General features: G+C 35.8%; 1 protein-coding gene across 1 annotated transcript; it reads right to left on the bottom strand.

The window, feature by feature from the left end:
• Positions 1-19,648: 19,648 nt before the first annotated feature.
• Positions 19,649-20,755, bottom strand: LOC149946451 (uncharacterized). The gene has a single exon (XM_090170765.1). The coding sequence runs from the start codon at positions 20,753-20,755 to the stop codon at positions 19,649-19,651; it is 1,107 nt and encodes a 368-aa protein (XP_090026891.1).
• Between the last annotated feature and the right edge of the window lie 935 nt (positions 20,756-21,690).

Raw genomic sequence — 21,690 nt, 5'->3', positions numbered from 1 at the left:
TTCTCGTTATTTAATAAATTAATTGTACATTATTTATCGTTATTTAGTTTTTCGTTGAGCAAAGTTTTTTGTCTATGATTATTTGATAAAAAACGTCTCTTATTCACAAGAACTTGTATATTTATCGAGAATGTACTAGCGCTATTAGATATTTTGGAGGAAAGGCGATCTAAAATTTATGTCTATTTACTTAATTATTCCATTTCACTCTAGCCTTAACCCAACCAGTGTTTATTCTTTATATTTAAATAAAGCATATGATGTTTTTTATATTGACAACATTCAGATTAAACAGAAGCGAAGATATAAGAAAAGGTTTTTATTGGAATATCCATTTCAGAAGACCAACGTCAGTGAATGAATTGGGCTAAATTTGGAATGATGTAATGAATAAGGGAATTATACATAACATAAAACTGAATTGTTGGAAGATACAGGGTTATATCAAATGAAGGTGCTGAATAAGTAAACGTTATCTGAAACACTTAACTTGGAAGAAAATCAAAATAGGGCTGATATTATTTCTACCCTCAGAACCCACATTTTATACTTTATATACGGAGATCCCTCAAAAATCGAGAACAGTTTATGAATAGACTCGGTTCGAGTAAAACGTATGTGTTTGTCTTCTTCGAATATAATCCAAATGGGTCGAAACAAATATATTCAGTGTCCAAGTTGCGAAAAACGAATACGTGGCTATAAATTAAGAACCCATAAATGTAAACGTACATCGTGTACAACATGCAATAAATCGTTTAAATCACAACTGAGTCGGCATATTAGACGGTGCAGTCTAAGCCCTCACAAAGTAAACTTAGGTAAAGTAGAAGCGGAAATTGATAAACAACGAGTCCGCGCAGAAGCCGTTGCTCGATCGGGACTACCATCGCATCTTTTTGGAAATTTGACAAGTGCTTGGGTGGAACAAATGAAAACCCCTAAACGAATAAACAAAGATATAGAACTTAGACCATGGCAGAAAAGTTTATTGGAACATTTAATTCTCTCAGATAGAAAAATAATATTTGTAATAGGAAAAGATGGAAATGAAGGAAAATCGTGGATGTTAAATTACTTGAAATCCCGTAAGCCCGACTTTGTACATTGTCAGCAAGTGACAGTTTCGGGGAGTGAAATGCTTTTTCAATTGAAAAAAGTTTGCTCTGGTGTGAACCACTTTTTCTTTAACACCTTGAGAAGTATAAAAATATGCGACGAACACTTAGCAGTATTTGAAAGTGTAAAAGATGGTGAAATTGTTAGTACGAAATATAATTGTGTGAGTATAAATATTAGTACTCCAAATGTAGTTTGTGTTTTTGGAAATTATATGCCTGAATCTTACGGTTTAAGTTCTGATAGAATTGTACGATTTTATATAAAAAATAATTATTTATGTAAATATTAATTATGAAATATGTATAGTAGAAATGTTAATATAAAATTAGCATAATTGAGGACGTGTGAATATAAAAATAGTAAACTTAAGGTTGTTTGTGTTTAATTCCCGATTTTTTTTGGTATATGTTCATATTATAGCCGTCCTCAGGTTATCTATATAAAAACAAATGGCTGTATAAAAAAATGAAAAGAGAGAATAATAAAATTGTTGATTGAAACCAGAAAAGGTATGTCGGTCAAATGTTTGAGTTTTCTTAAATTTATTCCATATACATTTCTACATGTTTTTATTTCACTGTAATAAAGTCTCTAACACTTATGAATAGATAATTGTATAATTGATTTACAAGTTATTAGAGTTAGAAATTTAGTCTTAGCAATTGTTTTTTCACGCTTTATTTAAGTCAAGCAATAACATTTTTAAAAATGAAAGCTGTTAAACGAAATAAAATAAGCATTTCTGAACTTTTAATATTAATTATGTTTTATTATTTATAACGATATGGATTTCAATACATTTGAAGAAGCGAGTAAACTCAGCTTATCAGACTTGGGCAAAGTGGTTTTTAATTGATGGTGTTAAATAATAAAATATACTTCAGCTTTTGAATAAGATTTTTTTCTATCCAACCGATATCCATTCAATTCAACAAGCATTAAAAAAACCCGGTTCAAGTCAGAATAGCTGTGCAAAGTACTAATAACGTAGAAAATGTTTTTGGGGGTTCCATTGACCTGATGAAAAATTTTCATATGATAAAGTTACTGGACTGATGGAAGCTTCAGTGTTTTCAGAGCGAAGTCTTAATTGCATTTTCTAAGTTCTTTAAAAACAAGTTTATTTCTAAAAATGAAAAGGACATGTTTTATCGGGGGCAAACTTTTCCCGTGTGAATGGAGAAATGATAATTAAAGAGTTAGCTATTTACGATGCGGAAACGGAGAAGCATAACGTCTGGACCTTTAAACAACCATATCCATATTCCAGTCTTACGGAAGACGATAAATGGCATTGTAGATGGTTGTATTGGAACATTTGCGATCTCCGTTGGGACGACGGACAGGAAGACTACAACAGTCTAGGAGCCCTCGCGAATTATATAAAAGAACAACGGTTAAAGTATTTTTTTTGGAAAGGTTTAGTAAAGGCCAAAGTTTTATCGGATTTCATAGGAGTTAACGTCAAGAACGTCGAGGATTTAGACTGTCCTAAATTATCTACCATTCTTTGTATAAGTGCTCCTAAACATTGTCATTTTCACCGTGACCATAATAATTGCGCCGTTGTGAAATCTCACAAAATCGATGTGTGGTACCGAAAAATCGTGTGTAAGAAAATATAAGTCGTTTTAATATTATTTTTGTTTCATCACATTGGTTTTACGTTATGTCTGTTTTCTAAAATTACGTTTCTTAAATAGCGTAACGTATTAAAGTTGAATAAAGAGTTTTTCATTTTATTTTAATTTTAGTGTTTTTATAATATCTTTCTGACTACATGTGTATTGTTTAACTTCTTTCATTTTTAAAAATGAATTTGCTTGATTTAAATAAAGCGTGAAAATTATTAGTTTCGAAATGATATTTACAAATCTTATCCAATCTAAAGTCCATCGTTCGGGTATTAGTAAGTATTTCATACAAACTAACTTAATTAAGTATTTTTAGAAGTGAAGAGAAAACACATTGTGAAAAACCAAATGAAAAGAGATTTTAAACGGTTTTAAAAATCTTAATATATATATTTAAAAAATCCAACGTTTCGGCAGTGTAGCATATGAAAGTATTAAGTTTCAAAAAGTGCATTTAAATTGAAGTGAGGAATATTTTGGGATTCCCCTTGTTCCTCCTTCTTTCATCTCAGCATGTTTCCCCTTTTAACATGGTTTATCTCCAGAAAATAGCCAAAAATGTTAAATCAGTAGGTCTCGATCCTATTTATCACCCACCGCCCAAATTGTCAGCTTTATTATGTAATAACAAAGAACCAACTGCCCTCCTCGACAAGGCCATCATTTATAAAATCTGCCGTGATTGTGGTGATTATTACATGGGGCAATGGCGTAGCCCATTTCATCAAAGGCGTAAAGAGCCCCAAAAATATAAACAACCCGTGCAATAGTTCTCCCCCTTAGCGAACACCTTCGTGTTTTGGGGGCCATAATGCTAGGTGGGACTCAATAGACATACTAGCTCGACCCAAAATTATATAAAACAAATTTTAAGGTACGCGAATCCATCGAAATTTAAAAAATAAATCTGCGCAATGTTTAAACCGTGACGATGGTCCCTTTAACTTATACACGTTTTCTCCACTTTTTAAAACGTGTTTATGGTCCTCACCCTCTCACACACACACACAACAAACCAATTCCTCCCCTCGCAGAACCTACCCATTCAGACAATAGTAGCCTCGAGCGCGAACGAAGATATCGAGCTCGTTGCGCATATAACACTTCGACGGGGGTCGACTCGCCTTTGAGAAAAAACCCCTCGCGGCTAAAGAACAGTAGCCTCCACTATATGTATGCATAAATATTTTTTCGTCCCAAAGTTTTACCATCGTACTGTCAGACTTTTAAAAATCCCTGAAGAAGGAGGAACAGTTCCTCCGAAACGTTCGATTTTTTAAATAAATATATTGTGAATTTTAAAAACGGTTAAAGTCTCTTTTCACTAAGTATTTTTAAATATTTGAATATCGGAATTGTATTTTGCCGCGTTAAAAGTAGAGTTTAGATAAATAGTCGTTTTAAGAAATACTCGTGATATAGGTTCAAGTGCCAAGCATATTTAAGTACTACAATGATATTAAAATAAAGTTTAAAAATATTTCCATTCTACGTTACTTTAACAACGAATATTCTATGACGTCAAAACACTCAAATCCATGTTTCAAATTCAAATTAACCGCGCAAAACACTTAAATCTATGTTTTCATCCGCGTCCCCCCAGGGGAAATCAGCGCACGCGCGCAAGACGTTGAGGTGAGGAGGGCTTCGTATATCAACATATTGTGTTCAGGCCAACTTGTTCACTATGCTATATTGTTTTACTAGTCACTATATAATGTCTGAGTTTTACGCGCACTGTGATTTTCGCAACTTACCATTAATATATTAGCATCTCTGTATAATGTATATAAACAAGGTATTTCACAAGGTGTCGGTTAACGCATTGCAGGTACATTAACATATCTGCAAAATATCGCGCTAATCATTCAATCAATCAGCTAAAGCACATATCGTGATGACTACATGTAAGTCGTTCCAGCTTCGTAGGTATGTCTCTTAAATAAATAACTAAATAAATAAATAAATCTAACAGTCATATAAACATTTGTAACTACACATATTGCACTTTCATTACTTGAAACTTCAGATTAGGTAAGTTAAAAGGAACCACCTATGGACTGCATTGTACAAGATGAAAAATTGGTGAATAAGTAGATAAGTCCATAATGAAAAGGGATAATAAAGCTAAACCCTAAACAAATTTGAAGAAATTTAAAAACTTACTAATAGCTCGTACCGATAGGTCTTCGAGCGGATGAAAACGCGAAACTCGGACCAAATAGATCTTCGAGTGAATAATTAAATTAAATTAAATTAAATAAAATAAAATAGCCAGAAAATCCAACGGTAGACCGGTTTCGTCCTATTTGGGACTCGTCAGTACCGTGCGGGAAATCTGGCTTGCGACTATAACACCGAATAGAGAAACTAAGCCTAAATATTAAAAATTTCAAAACGAGTTGCATAGCAACGGAAAGCCGAATAGGGGGAGAGTGGTGGAGATTATTATATACGTAATGTTAAGTTAAAAGGAACCACCTATGGACTGCATTGTACAGGATGAAAAATTGGTGAATAAGTAGATAAGTCCATAATGAAAAGGGATAATAAAGCTAAACCCTAAACAAATTTGAAGAAATTTAAAAACTTACTAATAGCTCGTACCGATAGGTCTTCGAGCGGATGAAAACGCGAAACTCGGACCAAATAGATCTTCGAGTGAATAATTAAATTAAATTAAATAAAATAAAATAAAATAAAATAAAATGCAACTCGTTTTGAAATTTTTTATATTTAGGCTTAGTTTCTCTATTCGGTGTTATAGTCGCAAGCCAGATTTCCCGCACGGTACTGACGAGTCCCAAATAGGACGAAACCGGTCTACCGTTGGATTTTCTGGCTATTTTATTTTATTTTATTTTATTTTATTTAATTTAATTTAATTATTCACTCGAATATCTATTTGGTCCGAGTTTCGCGTTTTCATCCGCTCGAAGACCTATCGGTACGAGCTATTAGTAAGTTTTTAAATTTCTTCAAATTTGTTTAGGGTTTAGCTTTATTATCCCTTTTCATTATGGACTTATCTACTTATTCACCAATTTTTCATCCTGTACAATGCAGTCCATAGGTGGTTCCTTTTAACTTAACATTACGTATATAATAATCTCCACCACTCTCCCACTATTCGGCTTTCCGTTGCTATGCAACTCGTTTTGAAATTTTTAATATTTAGGCTTAGTTTCTCTATTCGGTGTTATAGTCGCAAGCCAGATTTCCCGCACGGTACTGACGAGTCCCAAATAGGACGAAACCGGTCTACCGTTGGATTTTCTGGCTATTTTATTTTATTTTATTTTATTTTATTTTATTTAATTTAATTTAATTATTCACTCGAAGATCTATTTGGTCCGAGTTTCGCGTTTTCATCCGCTCGAAGACCTATCGGTACGAGCTATTAGTAAGTTTTTAAATTTCTTCAAATTTGTTTAGGGTTTAACTTTATTATCCCTTTTCATTATGGACTTATCTACTTATTCACCAATTTTTCATCCTGTACAATGCAGTCCATAGGTGGTTCCTTTTAACTTAACATTACGTATATAATAATCTCCACCACTCTCCCCCTATTCGGCTTTCCGTTGCTATGCAACTCGTTTTGAAATTTTTAATATTTAGGCTTAGTTTCTCTATTCGGTGTTATAGTCGCAAGCCAGATTTCACGCACGGTACTGACGAGTCCCAAATAGGACGAAACCGGTCTACCGTTGGATTTTCTGGCTATTTTATTTTATTTTATTTTATTTTATTTTTTTTATTTTATTTTTTTTTATTTTATTTTATTTTATTTAATTATTCACTCGAAGATCTATTTGGTCCGAGTTTTGCGTTTTCATCCGCTCGAAGACCTATCGGTACGAGCTATTAGTAAGTTTTTAAATTTCTTCAAATTTGTTTAGGGTTTAGCTTTATTATCCCTTTTCATTATGGACTTATCTACTTATTCACCAATTTTTCATCAGATTAGGTAGATTGTATCGCTAATTAATCCACTGAATATTTTAGTGACCCGTTTTTGTGAATAATTCCAAACCGAGTTAGTTTTGTTTGAAGTTACGAGCAGACCTGTTTCAATAAAGTATTAAAACGGAATTTATTTTTCCTGTGTGACAGAGAAAAGATTCGTTCATACAAAAAAGGTAACGTCGTCCATCGTAAGTTAATGCGAACTTGTCGTATTGTCGAAAACGTATATCGTTAAATTGTTAAAGCTCTTAAAGGCTGGTTTCCACTAGGGCAAAAAGGACATAACGGCGACAGTCGATGCAAATACTTCCCCCGAGCTCATCGGTTTCCCCTTTCGATAATAACTCGTGGAGGTTTAAGATAATAATATGTAATGACCAAAGTAGATAAACGCTAATAGTAAGTTATGACTAACGTAGTTTAATGATAATAGTAAGTAATGACTAAACGCAAAATTTAACCATGGTTAATTTAAACTAGTAAATAGTAATTAATATACTATAGAGACAGATACTTCATGGTTTAAAATAAACTTTTATTAAAAATAATATTGGGGAAGCTTTTTCGAGCCCACTCGCTCCTTTTCAACCCAGATAGAAATGGCTAAAAAATCCAAATACAGACGCGTAAAAAGTCATAACCTGGGCGACGCGCGTAATCGGATAATACAGAAATATAAATTACTTGATCAAAACGTTTTACAAATAATTTTGAGAGCTTTATCTATTGAATAAAAGTTAACCATCCCCAACCTCAAAGGTGGTATCGCGCTTATATAGAAGACCCTATATGTTCGCGAATTCCGACAACGACCATAATTTCAAACTATGTTTTTTATATTTTTTATTTCTTTCTTTTATTTTGTTTAATTATATATATTTAAAATTGAAGCTGAAACAAATTTTAAAATGACTTTAGTTTCCTATAAGACATGCTACCCTCCCCACCTCACCGTCTTGCGCGCGTGCGCTGATTTCCCCTGGGGGGACGCGGTCTGGGGGCGCGTCGCGGTTAATTTAAAAATCAAATGAAAACATAGATTTAAGTGTTTTGCGCGGTTAATTTGAATTTGAAACATGGATTTGAGTGTTTTGACGTCATAGAATATTCGTTGTTAAAGTAACGTAGAATGGAAATATTTTTAAACTTTATTTTAATATCATTGTAGTACTTAAATATGCTTGGCACTTGAACCTATATCACGAGTATTTCTTAAAACGACTATTTATCTAAACTCTACTTTTAACGCGGCAAAATACAATTCCGATATTCAAATATTTAAAAATACTTAGTGAAAAGAGACTTTAACCGTTTTTAAAATTCACAATATATTTATTTAAAAAATCGAACGTTTCGGAGGAACTGTTCCTCCTTCTTCAGGGATTTTTAAAAGTCTGACAGTACGATGGTAAAACTTTGGGACGAAAAAATATTTATGCATACATATAGTGGAGGCTACTGTTCTTTAGCCGCGAGGGGTTTTTTCTCAAAGGCGAGTCGACCCCCGTCGAAGTGTTATATGCGCAACGAGCTCGATATCTTCGTTCGCGCTCGAGGCTACTATTGTCTGAATGGGTAGGTTCTGCGAGGGGAGGAATTGGTTTGTTGTGTGTGTGTGTGAGAGGGTGAGGACCATAAACACGTTTTAAAAAGTGGAGAAAACGTGTATAAGTTAAAGGGACCATCGTCACGGTTTAAACATTGCGCAGATTTATTTTTTAAATTTCGATGGATTCGCGTACCTTAAAATTTGTTTTATATAATTTTGGGTCGAGCTAGTATGTCTATTGAGTCCCACCTAGCATTATGGCCCCCAAAAACACGAAGGTGTTCGCTAAGGGGGAGAACTATTGGACGGGTTGTTTATATTTTTGGGGCTCTTTACGCCTTTGATGAAATGGGCTACGCCATTGCCCCATGTAATAATCACCACAATCACGGGAGATTTTATAAATGATGGCCTTGTCGAGGAGGGCAGTTGGTTCTTTGTTATTACATAATAAAGCTGACAATTTGGGCGGTGGGTGATAAATAGGATCGAGACCTACTGATTTAACATTTTTGGCTATTTTTTGGAGATAAACCATGTTAAAAGGGGAAACATGCTGAGATGAAAGAAGGAGGAACAAAAAGATGCGATGGTAGTCCCGATCGAGCAACGGCTTCTGCGCGGACTCGTTGTTTATCAATTTCCGCTTCTACTTTACCTAAGTTTACTTTGTGAGGGCTTAGACTGCACCGTCTAATATGCCGACTCAGTTGTGATTTAAACGATTTATTGCATGTTGTACACGATGTACGTTTACATTTATGGGTTCTTAATTTATAGCCACGTATTCGTTTTTCGCAACTTGGACACTGAATATATTTGTTTCGACCCATTTGGATTATATTCGAAGAAGACAAACACATACGTTTTACCCGAACCGAGTCTATTCATAAACTGTTCTCGATTTTTGAGGGATCTCCGTATATAAAGTATAAAATGTGGGTTCTGAGGGTAGAAATAATATCAGCCCTATTTTGATTTTCTTCCAAGTTAAGTGTTTCAGATAACGTTTACTTATTCAGCACCTTCATTTGATATAACCCTGTATCTTCCAACAATTCAGTTTTATGTTATGTATAATTCCCTTATTCATTACATCATTCCAAATTTAGCCCAATTCATTCACTGACGTTGGTCTTCTGAAATGGATATTCCAATAAAAACCTTTTCTTATATCTTCGCTTCTGTTTAATCTGAATGTTGTCAATATAAAAAACATCATATGCTTTATTTAAATATAAAGAATAAACACTGGTTGGGTTAAGGCTAGAGTGAAATGGAATAATTAAGTAAATAGACATAAATTTTAGATCGCCTTTCCTCCAAAATATCTAATAGCGCTAGTACATTCTCGATAAATATACAAGTTCTTGTGAATAAGAGACGTTTTTTATCAAATAATCATAGACAAAAAACTTTGCTCAACGAAAAACTAAATAACGATAAATAATGTACAATTAATTTATTAAATAACGAGAAAATGTCTTAAGGTAATAAAAAAATAAAACAAGCGATTAACTAATCATTAAAAATATAATATTATCAATTTGATGATTGTTTCAGGATATCGATTATGATCAATGTTTGTACTAGAGTGATCATACCCAAAATGAGGTTAAATGAAATAATTAAGTAAACAAGCATAAATTTTAGATCGCCTTTCATCCAAAATATCTAATAGCTCTAGTACATTCTAGATAATTATACAAGTTCTTGGAAATAAGAGACTTTTTTCAAAGATAAGCAAATTTTAAAGCTTATTGTCATTGGTTCCATAACAAAAACCGCATTGTAACGTAATAATGGTTACATCTATCTGTAAACTTATCAAGATAAGAAATGGTATATCACTATATAACGATCATTGATAATAAATTTCTAATCGTAAAACGCTAAACAATGTCGAATTAATTACAATTATATAGATAAATTACGATTTAAACGGATTATATATCATATCGGATTAGTCGTAATCATGTAAACAAAAGTTCTAAATTAAATTTAAATAACTTGTCCTTATTAATTATATTCTGGGGTTCACCAGCGATAAATAAATTATAGCAATAAATTTAAGGAGTTTAGGGATGGGTGGAACAAATTACGGCTCTTCGTTTTTCAAATTGCAATTCGGATGTACCCAAAAATTGACCCAAATGGACCAAATGTACCCTAAAAACGACCAAAGTCACCATTTTCGCCCCTATGTACCCCATTTTGGACCAAATGTACCCCAAACTGGACCTTTTAGCTTTATTGTAATGTTAAACGCCCATAGAGATCCCCCTAAAAAGAATAATAAACTGGCGGTCCAATTTTGGGTACATTAATTATTTCGGAGAGATAAAACTAATTCTGGCAAAACTGCTGCGATTTATAGTGAATGGGGAAAAAAAGCCAATTTCTAGCGATTGGGAGCAATAATAAAACCTTATAATTTTAATACACTCTGCTCTTTTTTTCCAAAACACTTTTACCGATGACCACCCGCTATTTTACGGTACCCTTTTACAACCCTTCGGGGCCCGAAAGTGTTTGAAAGTGTTTGTCGGCGAAAACCCATTGAACTATTTATTACCAACTCGAAAGACAGGTGCCCTAGGCCCGACATTCACTATGACGGATAGGTTCTGACGGACCTATTTAACGGTTTATAGCTGTTTGCATAACATCGTGTCCGTCCACACCACCTGCCGAATAGCGATATCATCTAACCTATTGACCTCGTAAATCAGCTACCCTTTTGACCTGCCGAAAATGTACGCAAAATGGGGGGGAATGCTTACCCCCATAGGGGCCCGTTTCACCCCCGTTTCCCCCCGCCCGCAGGGGCCCCTGTCGGCATACACACTCACTTATCTCTTATTTGTTTGATACATTTCTCTACAACCCTGCTTCAATAAATGAATTATAGAAAATCGGTCAGGTGAATATCTCACTAACGATGAAAAACGAGTATTAGAATTGGGACTCAATTATCCTGGGACACCAAAATCAATCCAATTGGTGACGGTAATTGCTGAAAAAGAACCGGAAGATGATATTATTTAAGCCTTAAAATCGTTGGACCCCCATAAAAACTATTTAACTTATCGGGAACGCGCTTCTATTACCAGCCTAAAAAAGAAAAAACTTATCAAAAACAAATCTGACAAAGGTGGCGTCATCGTAATTATTACATCAGAGCAATATAAGAACGGTATTATTGATTAACTTAGTGACGGTAGTTATGAAAACCTTAGATATGATCAAACCAATATCAAACTTAAAACAAATCCTTAAAAATGTTAACTTAATTCAAACAAACTACAAGAGTAAACTTATTCCAGTTGTTGTTATGCCCCAAGATTTTCAGCACTTTTAAAACTCATAAAAAATATTTAAAATTTAGACCAATAATATCTAAAATTAATAGTCCAACGTATATTCTTGAAAAGAATAAATTGGATATTCTAAAAACGGAACAAAATTTAGTGTTTACCAGTAACAAGGACTTTATTGAAAAACTAAATGAACACTCTGCTGATTACCAAAGAATTGTCTCTTTTGAAGTTGTCTCGCTATTTACCAAAGTTTATGTTGATGAGACACTTGATATTTTAAACGGAAGACTAAAAAATCATTATACCCCTACTGAATGTAATGAGCTATTAACCTTGGTTAGGTATTGTGTAAAAAACACTTATTTTTCATATAATAATTTTTTTTACAAACAATGCATTCATCTTAGCATGGGCAGCCCACTTTCCCCAATTCTTTGTGATGTTTTTATGCACAGTCTTGAAACTAGGGCCCTAACGACTTCATCAGTTTCTCCCACTTTTTATTTTAGATATGTAGATGACACCTTCACCTTGTTTCCTGAAACCAAACGGGATGATGATATATTTTTAATCACCTGAATAATATGCATAATAATATAAAATTCACTGTTGAAAAGGAAACTGAAGGTAAAATTAGTTTTCTCGATATCGTAGTCTCAAAATAGGAAAATCAAAATAGTTTTAAAATCAATGATTTTAGAAAACCTTTCAGTTTTAGTTTATTCCACCGTGAAAATTCTTTTCACCCATATTCTCAAAATATAGGTGTTTATAAAACCAGAAATACAGGAACCGAATTTTTTCGGACGGCAATTTCCCCGTGCGAAAGGGGAGGGTTAACAAGCGAGGCCTTGTTAATTTTCCGCCTCCCGCGACTACAGGGAAAATTTCGAATGCACCACGGGTAACTAGACCGCCATCTAGTGAGGCTAAGATAAATTATTTCATCGAAGAAGATCGTGAGAAACGTGGTCTGTAAACCTAGGCTTAGCCGTGTTTTGTTTTTGATGGAGGTAAGGTCAGTGGAAGGCGGTAGCTGCAGCAGCTGTTAAATATGGAAAAAGTAGATGAATTAAAAACATTTTCAACTAATCTTACCAGACCATTTATGTATGAAAGAACAGAGAAATACTTAGTTTTATTAGAATAAGAAATAAACCAATTACTTAATGGAGATACTTAAGAGATATGAAACCCAGAGAAAAATATTTAGGCCTGCAGTAGCAAAGAATATGGGAAGACCAAAGAAACAGAAGGCTACGGAAGAAGAAGAAACTGAAATAAACCACAATAAAAGAACTAGTAGAAATAAGCAACTGAAATGATTTCGTTTACGAGTAAGGCTACCTTTATGTTGCTATTCAGATTTATATTTCAAATAAAACAAGTACAATTATTTTAACAAAATAATACAAATATTTATTGTTTATAATTCTTAACGTAGTCAAATTAGACTAGTTTTTATTAGTCGTTAACTGGGCTTCATTAATTAATAACAATTAACTGATTACGATGATATTTGTTTGAGCTATTCTTTCCTTGGACGTTTCTTCTAATAGTGACAGCCTTTCTTTCACAGACACATGATGAACTTGTAATTTTTCCCCAGCAACATATTTTATGTATTTATTTGTTTTTCGAGAAAGTTTCGCTCGGCCGTCACCAGGTAGCGTATTCAAACCTGCACCACGGAGGTGGGGAGGTTCTCTTTTCGAGGAGGGGAAGGTGGCAGGTGGCCACTAAGGTGGGGGAAAACGGGGAACTTGCCTCCCGTGTTAGAGGAATAGGACGCTGATAATTTCGGTTCATGTATTTCTGATAAAACCCTAATTCATAGGGCTTTCAGAATCTGTAGTGGTTTTAATGACGTTCTAAATGAGGTTAATTACATGAAAAACAACAAAATCGGGGGTTCAACTCGGAAATGGTAAAAATATTTTTTAGTCAAATTAGAAGAAAATAGGAAAAACCTAAAACCAATCTAATCCGCATAAAAGATAATGTTAAAAAATAAAACTTTCTCGGCCCTGTCATTTTTTCCCAAAAATATCTGATAAAATTGGAATTGTTTTAAGAAAAGTGGTGTAAAAATCGCGTCTTAGCCCCAGAACCAATTTTTTTTAATTAGAACTAATACCCAAGGCACCACCTTCGACCACATAAGCAATGTTGCTTGTGCGTGATCAAGTGACAGGTGTCCGGGTTACAATGCGTAGGAGGGTGGTGGCAAGCCCTTCTTGCCACGCGAGCCAACCGTCAGCTCCCTACACTTACTATTACCGTTAACCTCAGCAATTTTTATGGGAAGGGGCAACCGAAGATGTCGGGGAAAACAAAGGTCACTTAAACTGTTGTGAGTGGGATAAATCGGCCGTAGCTTATCATCATAAAACAAGTTCGCAACCAAAATATACCTCTCCTCGGAAGAATTGTCCCTAGTGGTATTAATTTATCGAGACGACCGCAATTCAGAGTTATTTACTTAAAACGTAATCCCGGTTCAATCCCGCCCGGTAAAAAATATTAATTTTAACTAAAATAATTGAGACGAGACCACGGAGTTTTATTCATTTATAATAATATAAACAAGTTCACCAAAATAAAAAATCGCCGTATCATAACGGTTCCTTTACTTCAATATTTTGCCTGTGATGTGTTTTATTTTCAGGGAAGTCAGTAGCTCGGCTGTAAAACATCTGCTCAGTAACACGACAACCTGGGTTCGATTCTTCATCATTATCGTATTTTACAATTATATTATACTTCATAAATTAGTTATAAAATTATAAATTTAATATAAACTTAGTTCATAAATATTTACAAGATCAACATAATTTCATTCGTAAAAAAACCAGATTAGGCCTTCATAAATTCATTCATAAAAAATTCCAGACTTTAATACCTATTATGCTTACGATGAGTGTCTTATTTTCAGTGAGGCTAAGCAGCTATCGGTGGTTCTGTGGTAGAGCGCTCGACTGCCAAAGGTTCGAAACCTGGGTGGCGCATTTGTTTTTAATCAATAGAGAAAACGCTAAATTAGAATTTCTTCGATGCAATAATTTCAATTTCAATTCTATTTCAATTAAACCAAAATTTCGTACTCTATTAAATACGCTTCCGATAAAGCTGAAGGTCTAATTTTCAATGAAGCGTAACAAGTGTCGGTGGTTCTGTGGTAGAACGTCCGCCTGTCAAGTAGGAGGTCTCGGGTTCAAATCCGATCGCAAATTGATACTAAGACGAATACCGTAAACAATTGGTGGAAACCCTGCCATAACACTCAGCACTCGGTCCGTCCCAAAAGTCGATAAGAAGGAGTTGGAGAATACGCACCAATAACAAACGTAGCGACGGTGGGCGTTAGCGAAAAAAAAAACTCAACGCAATCGCAAATTTATCCGTTAACGCTTACCGGTTTTGCCAACCTTTAAACTGCTAAAACGGTTGTTCGACTGCGTACGCAGTGATTACCCTTTGCCCCGAAAATGCGAACGCGTTCGCAGGCCACACACACACCCACAGACGGACACGCTGGTTGTATAACCCCTCCTAGGGGACTTTGTATTGAAATTACGAAATGTAAAAATACTTTAATGAATTTTGACAACGGCCGTTACTTAGTTTCGCATGGTAAAAATTATTTAATGGATAGATAGGGTCATTTGTTGTTTTGTTGCTTTTTTCTTATTTCTTTGGTCTTCAAATGTTGAGCTATGCCATACTATGGTCTTCAAATGTTGAACTATGGTCTTCAAATGTTGAACTATGGTCTTCAAATGTTGAACTATGGTCTTCAAATGTTGAACTATGGTCTTCAAATGTTGAACTATGGTCTTCAAATGTTGAACTATGGTCTTTAAATGTTGACCTACTCCTGTACCAATTGACGCCTGCCCGACAGTGCCGATTTTTGGTTGGGCCAAATGTCCGAAGGTGACCTTTTCTTATCCAATAAAAAGTCGGGAAACTACTATTTTGACAGGTACATGTACTATGTCCGTCCGAATTACAGTCCTGGAAACTGTTTTTACCGCAAAAATTTTACCTTCCGACTGACGTTTGGTAGGTATTCCAACGTAAACTAAATTACTACCCGACTCAATATTGCAATGATACAAGACCCCGTTTCAGATTCATACGCGACTCCGATTAGTTCACTATAACAGTAATACTTTTCAAATAGAAAATAATTACTTTAAATCCAATATGTATATCAAATATGAATCAATTAGACTAAGCTTTTTTAGTTAGGTTTAACAAAATTTAAAATGAAATAAAAACATTTAAATTCACACTATTAAACTAGCGTATGAATTTTGCGGACGACACTTATATTTTAATTTTACATCTTATCCTTTCATAGTTATTGTTTTCAAACAATTATTTTATGCTTCGGTCAGTAGACGGTGTAGAATTTTACGTTTTCCAGGGTCTACAAAACTGGGAGAGCGGTTTGTTTTGCTCGCTATTAGACTGATTGGGAATTATTAATTATCCTTCGCAATCTATTTCTATAACTACATTAAACTGGATTCGTCAATTTAACAAAGAAAACAACTCCTCGGAGGGTTTTTCCAACTCTTTTCTTAGCATTTGGGGCTTACAAAAGGCCTCGACACACTCAATAAAATACAAAAAAAAAGGAATGCAAATCGATTATACATTAAATATACAATATACAGTTATACAATTATACAAATTTGCAATTTTCTACACTCCCCTCAGTGAACAAATTTTTTTTTCACTTTACTTCTAAATTGAAAAGTTGTTTAACTGACCTTCTAATTACTTGCCCATTCGCGGTTCGCAGTAAGCACGATCTAATTTTACTATCACGTCCTTCAGTGGTTTCGGTAATCAAACCTAATTTCCAAGATTGTTTAGGCAGTTTTTCATCGCGAATTAATACTACGTCGCCTTCTTTAAAAACTATTTCGTTACCTACGTAATCCCTATGATGGGACGAGCGTAACTGTAGCAAGTATTCGTCTTGCCATCTAGACCATAGACGCTCTATGACAAGTTGCCTATATTTAAATCTTTTTGTTAATGATAATCTGTCAGGTGTCTCATTGGACTCCTTATAGTTAAATGGGGGCAAAGAAGTTATTCTTTTTCCAATCAAAAAATCAGAGGGGGTCAAGGGTACAGGTTCTCTCGCTTCATTGTAAACAAACGATATCGGCCTGGAATTAATCGTTCCTTCGGTTTCAGTGACGGCGGTGGTCATTTCTGAGAGGTTAAGCAGAGCCCGCCCAAGAGTTTTCTTTAAAATTGTTTTTGCCGACCTCACTAACCTCTCCCACCAGCCTCCATACCACGCGACACGCTCCACTATAAACTTCCATTCTATACCCTTGCTCCCGAAAAAATGTCTCACTTTATCACTTTTAATGGATTCGTATATTTTAGACAAATCTTTATCCGCTTTTTTGAAAGTACGGGCATTGTCAGAATATACAATACTAGGGACACCTCTCCTACTAATAATCCTAGTAAACGCTAATATAAATTCTTCCGTTGTCAAAGACGGTACCAGTTCTAAATGAACGGCGCGTGTTGTAGCGCAGGTGTATAGTAAAATGTAGGTCTTTGTCAACGGAGTATTTTTTGACATTTTCCCTCTTTCTTTTATAAACAAAGGGCCAGCGTAGTCTAATCCTACGATGGAAAATGGTGAGGACATCTCAATCCTTTCCCTCGGTAGTGGAGCGGTTAACAGCTTATTTTCTTTCGCTATAACGCGCCTACATTCTAAACAATCTTTTATTACCGATTTTACTAATTGACTACCAGACAGTATCCAATATTTTTCTCTTAATTGCGTGACTGTGTCGCTGATTCCGCCATGGAGCACTTGTTTATGCGCTCTTTCTACTAACAATTTTGTAAATCGGCATTTTTTGGGAAGAATTATAGGGTGTTTGCTATCGTAGGTCATTTTTCCTTCGTTTAATCTTCCGCCAACGCGCATTACGCCATCTTTGTCTAGGAACGGGGTTAACGTTACCAAATTTGAATTTTTGTTTAAGGTTTGTTTTAATTTTAAACTCTCGATATCGCTATGAAATTCTGAATTTTGGACCGATTTAATCCAGATTAGTTCCGCCCTCTCTAATTCTTTAGCTGTCAACGCGAATGTTTCCGGTGTATTTTCGCTTTTGTCGCGAGTTCTATAAAGGTACGCGGTAACCCTAAGGATTTTGTTTAAAGAACTATATCTTTTTAAATCTATTATATTTTGCGGTCCCGTTGATTCTGGACAGGTGGTTACTAAAACTGTCTTCTTTCTTTCTAATTCGACCTCTTTGGGAGTTTCGTTTTGAAATATATTTTTAGGCCAGTTTTCCTTCGACTGGCTTAACCACGGGGGCCCCTTCCACCATAGTTCACTATTCACTAACTCTTTCGCTGAGATTCCCCTGGTGGGCAAATCCGCGGGGTTTTCTATTCCAGGGCAGTGTCGCCAACTATCTATGTCTGTGAGATTATTTATCTCGGCGGTTCGATTCGAAACGAATGTTTTCCAATTATTTCCTCGAATCCAATACAAGGCAACCGTTGAATCGGACCACATATTTATTTTAGTCAATTTATTTTTAAAAATCCCTTCTACGTTACTGACGACCCTAGCACCTAATAAACAACCCATTAACTCAAGGCGGGGGAGTGTGATTGCATTTAATTTTTCGACTTGTTTCAAAGGGGCTATCTTAGACTTTGACGTCACTAGGGTGACTCCTACTTTCTTATTTGAGGTTGCGTACTTTACTTGAGGTACGCAACCTCAAATAGGAAAGTAGGAGTCACCCTAGCACCTAATAAACAACCCATTAACTCAAGGTGGGGGAGTGTGATTGCATTTAATTTTTCGACTTGTTTCAAAGGGGCTATCTTAGACTTTGACGTCACTAGGGTGACTCCTACTTTCTTATTTGAGGTTGCGTACCTCAAGTAAACTACAGTGGCGTATGCTTTGACGCTGGCGTCACAGAAGCAGTGCAACTCTGCCTCTATGACGTCATCTTGAGATTCGTGAAAATAGAACCGGGGCAACTGAACTTTCTGTAATTTTCCCGGGTCCGTATACCAATTCTCAAATCGTTTCCCTATTTCTTTGGGTAATTCTTTATCCCACCCTATTTTTAATTTCCATAGTTCTTGAAATATTATTTTTCCCTTTATCGTGTAAGGAGAAAGAATACCAATTGGATCAAAAATTTGGGCGATAGCGCTTAGAACGAATCTTTTTGTTTTCTTCGCGCCCTTTAAAAATTCAATTAAATTTCCCAAAGCTATTGATAGGGTGTCCGAATCTTTTCTCCAATTGATACCCAATATTTTTAATTCATTGCCTTGATCTTGAGTTGGAAATAATTTCGTTTCGGAAATTTTGTCATGCTCTTCCCACAATTTTACTAATCTTGGGGAGTTAGATTCCCACTTTCGTAACCTCATGTTAGCTCGTAGCATTACTTCTGAAATTTCTTTTGTTATTTCGAAAGCTTCGTTTTCGCCCCTTTCCCCATTTGCTAACGTGATTTGCATAACAGTAGTCAAAAAACAAGTCTTTGGCTTTGCGCTATCTAAAACCCTATTTGTGGGCCCTTGCATTACCCACCCATACCTGGTTTCCTGGGCGACTAAACTTGCATTAAATCTATGAAATTTGTTAAAGGCCACTTCCCATAGGTAATCGACCCCAATCAAAATGTCAATTTCCGAATCGACCGAGTTTCCTATTTCGGCTGGGTCATCCGCTAACTCATACCCTCTAGATTCCATGAATTTTTGAATTTCGCGGCATTCTAACCTGGCGGTGGCTTTGCAAATGAATGGAACTTCAACCGCTACCACTTCTATTTTTTCTCTAGGGTCTATTCTACTTTGTAAAGTTAGTTTTACTCTTTTCTTAGAGCTTCTACCGAGTTTTCGTTTCCGAAACTTCCAACCCTAACCCTTTCCGTTCCCTCAACCGGGAGGCTTAAAGCTTTTGACAATTTTTCAGTAACGAAGGTGGCTTGATTCCCCCCGTCCAAGAGAATTCTAATTTATCCTCGTTTTGTTTGTTGGGTAGGGTTTAAAGCTATAGTTTTAGCGGTTTGTAATAGCATAATCTGTTCCCCCTTTTCTACAGGGGCTACTGCCGAAGTCACTTTTTCAATTTCTACATTCGTTACGGGTTTGTTTACTTCATTTTCTTCACACACAGCCACGTTGTGTCCCCTTTTACAAATTCTGCAGTTTCGTAAATTTGATCTACAATATTTGGCAGAATGATTTAACTTAAGACATATAAAACATCTTCCACTATCCCTGACTATTTTCTTTTTCTCTTCTAAATTTAAGTTTTTGCAGTGGGTGGTTTTATGGTCGTTATTTTTGCAAAATATGCAATAAACTGAGTCGCTAGACTTTGTTACCGGAGTGGTTAGCGCGCTGGCGGAAAATGAAGGCTTGTTATCTGTTTTAAAGGATTTCTTTTGTTTGTGTCTATCCTTATTCCCAAATTCCGAATTTTCTCGTTTAAAACCTCCGCTTACGCTCTCTGACATTTCTCTATACTCGAGCTGCTCCCTAAAAAACTCCACTAATTCTTCCGCAGCCCAGTTAGAATGGCCCTTGTTTTTTTGGCAAAATGAAATTCTCATATCGTTTGGTAAGCATCCTAATAGTGTGGGGCATAAAAGAGATACCTTATCGTTAGTTGATATGCCTACCAGTCTTAGACTTCTTAAGCTAATTTCAACCGTATCGAGAAGGTGACGCAACGATTTTAAGTCATTCGAATCTCGCGGGGGCTTAAGCTCTAACAATTTTTTCATATGAGAATGAATTATGATCTCTTTTTTCCCGAATCTATTCTCTAAGATTTTTACAGCTTCGTCGTAAGAATCTTCGGTTTCAAATAACCCTTCTACAGCCTTTGCGGCAGTACCCTCTAAATACGACATTAAGTAATTGAATTTGTCTACCTTATTCAAGTTTGGGTTCTCATGCACCGCGGATCTAAACCTATTCCAAAATGTAGTCCATTTGGTTACCCCGCCGTTAAAGTTTTGCATGGTGAGACGGGGTAGTTTCACGTCCACTCTTGATATTGTTCCACCGTGGTGCGTCCAGTTTTGGTACCAATTCGGCGGATTAAGTTGAACCATATTCGTAGGTCCTATTCCCATCGGCGGTGGCGTCTGGTTCCCGAACGTCGGCGCGAAAGATGACGTTGGCTGCTAGTTTGCGAGCGGCGGCGTGAACGATGACGTCGGCTGGTGTCCGATCGGTGGCTGCTGGTTCCCGAGCGGCGGTGGCTGCTGGTGTCCGATCGGTGGCGTGAACGATGACGTCGGCTGGTTCCCGAGCGGCGGCGGCTGCTGGTGTCCGATCGGCGACGTTTGATTTGCGGCTCCAGTCGCATTTAGACCCACTGAATAAATTTGCGTGGTGATACTCGAAGCTATGCTCCCGGCGCTGTTTAATTGTTTTATTCGCCTATTTGTTTTACTTTTGAGGAGCGTTAATTTATCTATCAAATCTTGAGCTTCACTCGCATCTTTTTCGATTTCTTTATCGTCCTCTAAATGGCTTATTACCGTGTTATCGAGTTGAGAAAGTTTGCATTCTTGCTGTTCTAGGATCGCTAATTCGTCTTCTAAGTCCTCGAAAGCCGCATTTTGGTTTCGCAGCTCCGTTTCTAATGAACCTCGTCTAGTATTTACCGCTTTTCTTAGCGCTTCTCTTGTGGCTTTAGCTCTTTTGAGGTCATCTTGACTTGCCATGTTTTGATCACTAATTCTGGATTGATCACTATTCGTTTTTTGATTTTGAATGTCCTCGGCGTCTTTGTTTGCGGTTTCTTTTGATTTACTTCTGGTAATAATGTTCTTTTCCGATTGCTGTTCCGTAGCTTTATCTGGCATTATTTTCACTATATTTTTTCACGACCGACATCTATCTAAAGTTTCCCGGGTTTCGGCACCATGTAGAATTTTACGTTTTCCAGGGTCTACAAAACTGGGAGAGCGGTTTGTTTTGCTCGCTATTAGACTGATTGGGAATTATTAATTATCGGTCGCAATCTATTTCTATAACTACA

This window comes from Leiobunum rupestre, chromosome 4 (assembly GCF_980474605.1).
Source record: "Leiobunum rupestre chromosome 4, qqLeiRupe1.1.hap1, whole genome shotgun sequence".
Lineage (NCBI taxonomy): Eukaryota > Metazoa > Arthropoda > Arachnida > Opiliones > Sclerosomatidae > Leiobunum > Leiobunum rupestre.
The sequence above is the reverse complement of the archived record's forward strand: the minus strand, read 5'-3'. Positions and strand labels throughout refer to the sequence as shown.

Bases quoted from the DNA above. Each gene is read 5' to 3' on its own strand.
- LOC149946451 (XM_090170765.1), bottom strand. From the start codon at position 20,755: ATGGTTCAACTTAATCCGCCGAATTGGTACCAAAACTGGACGCACCAC.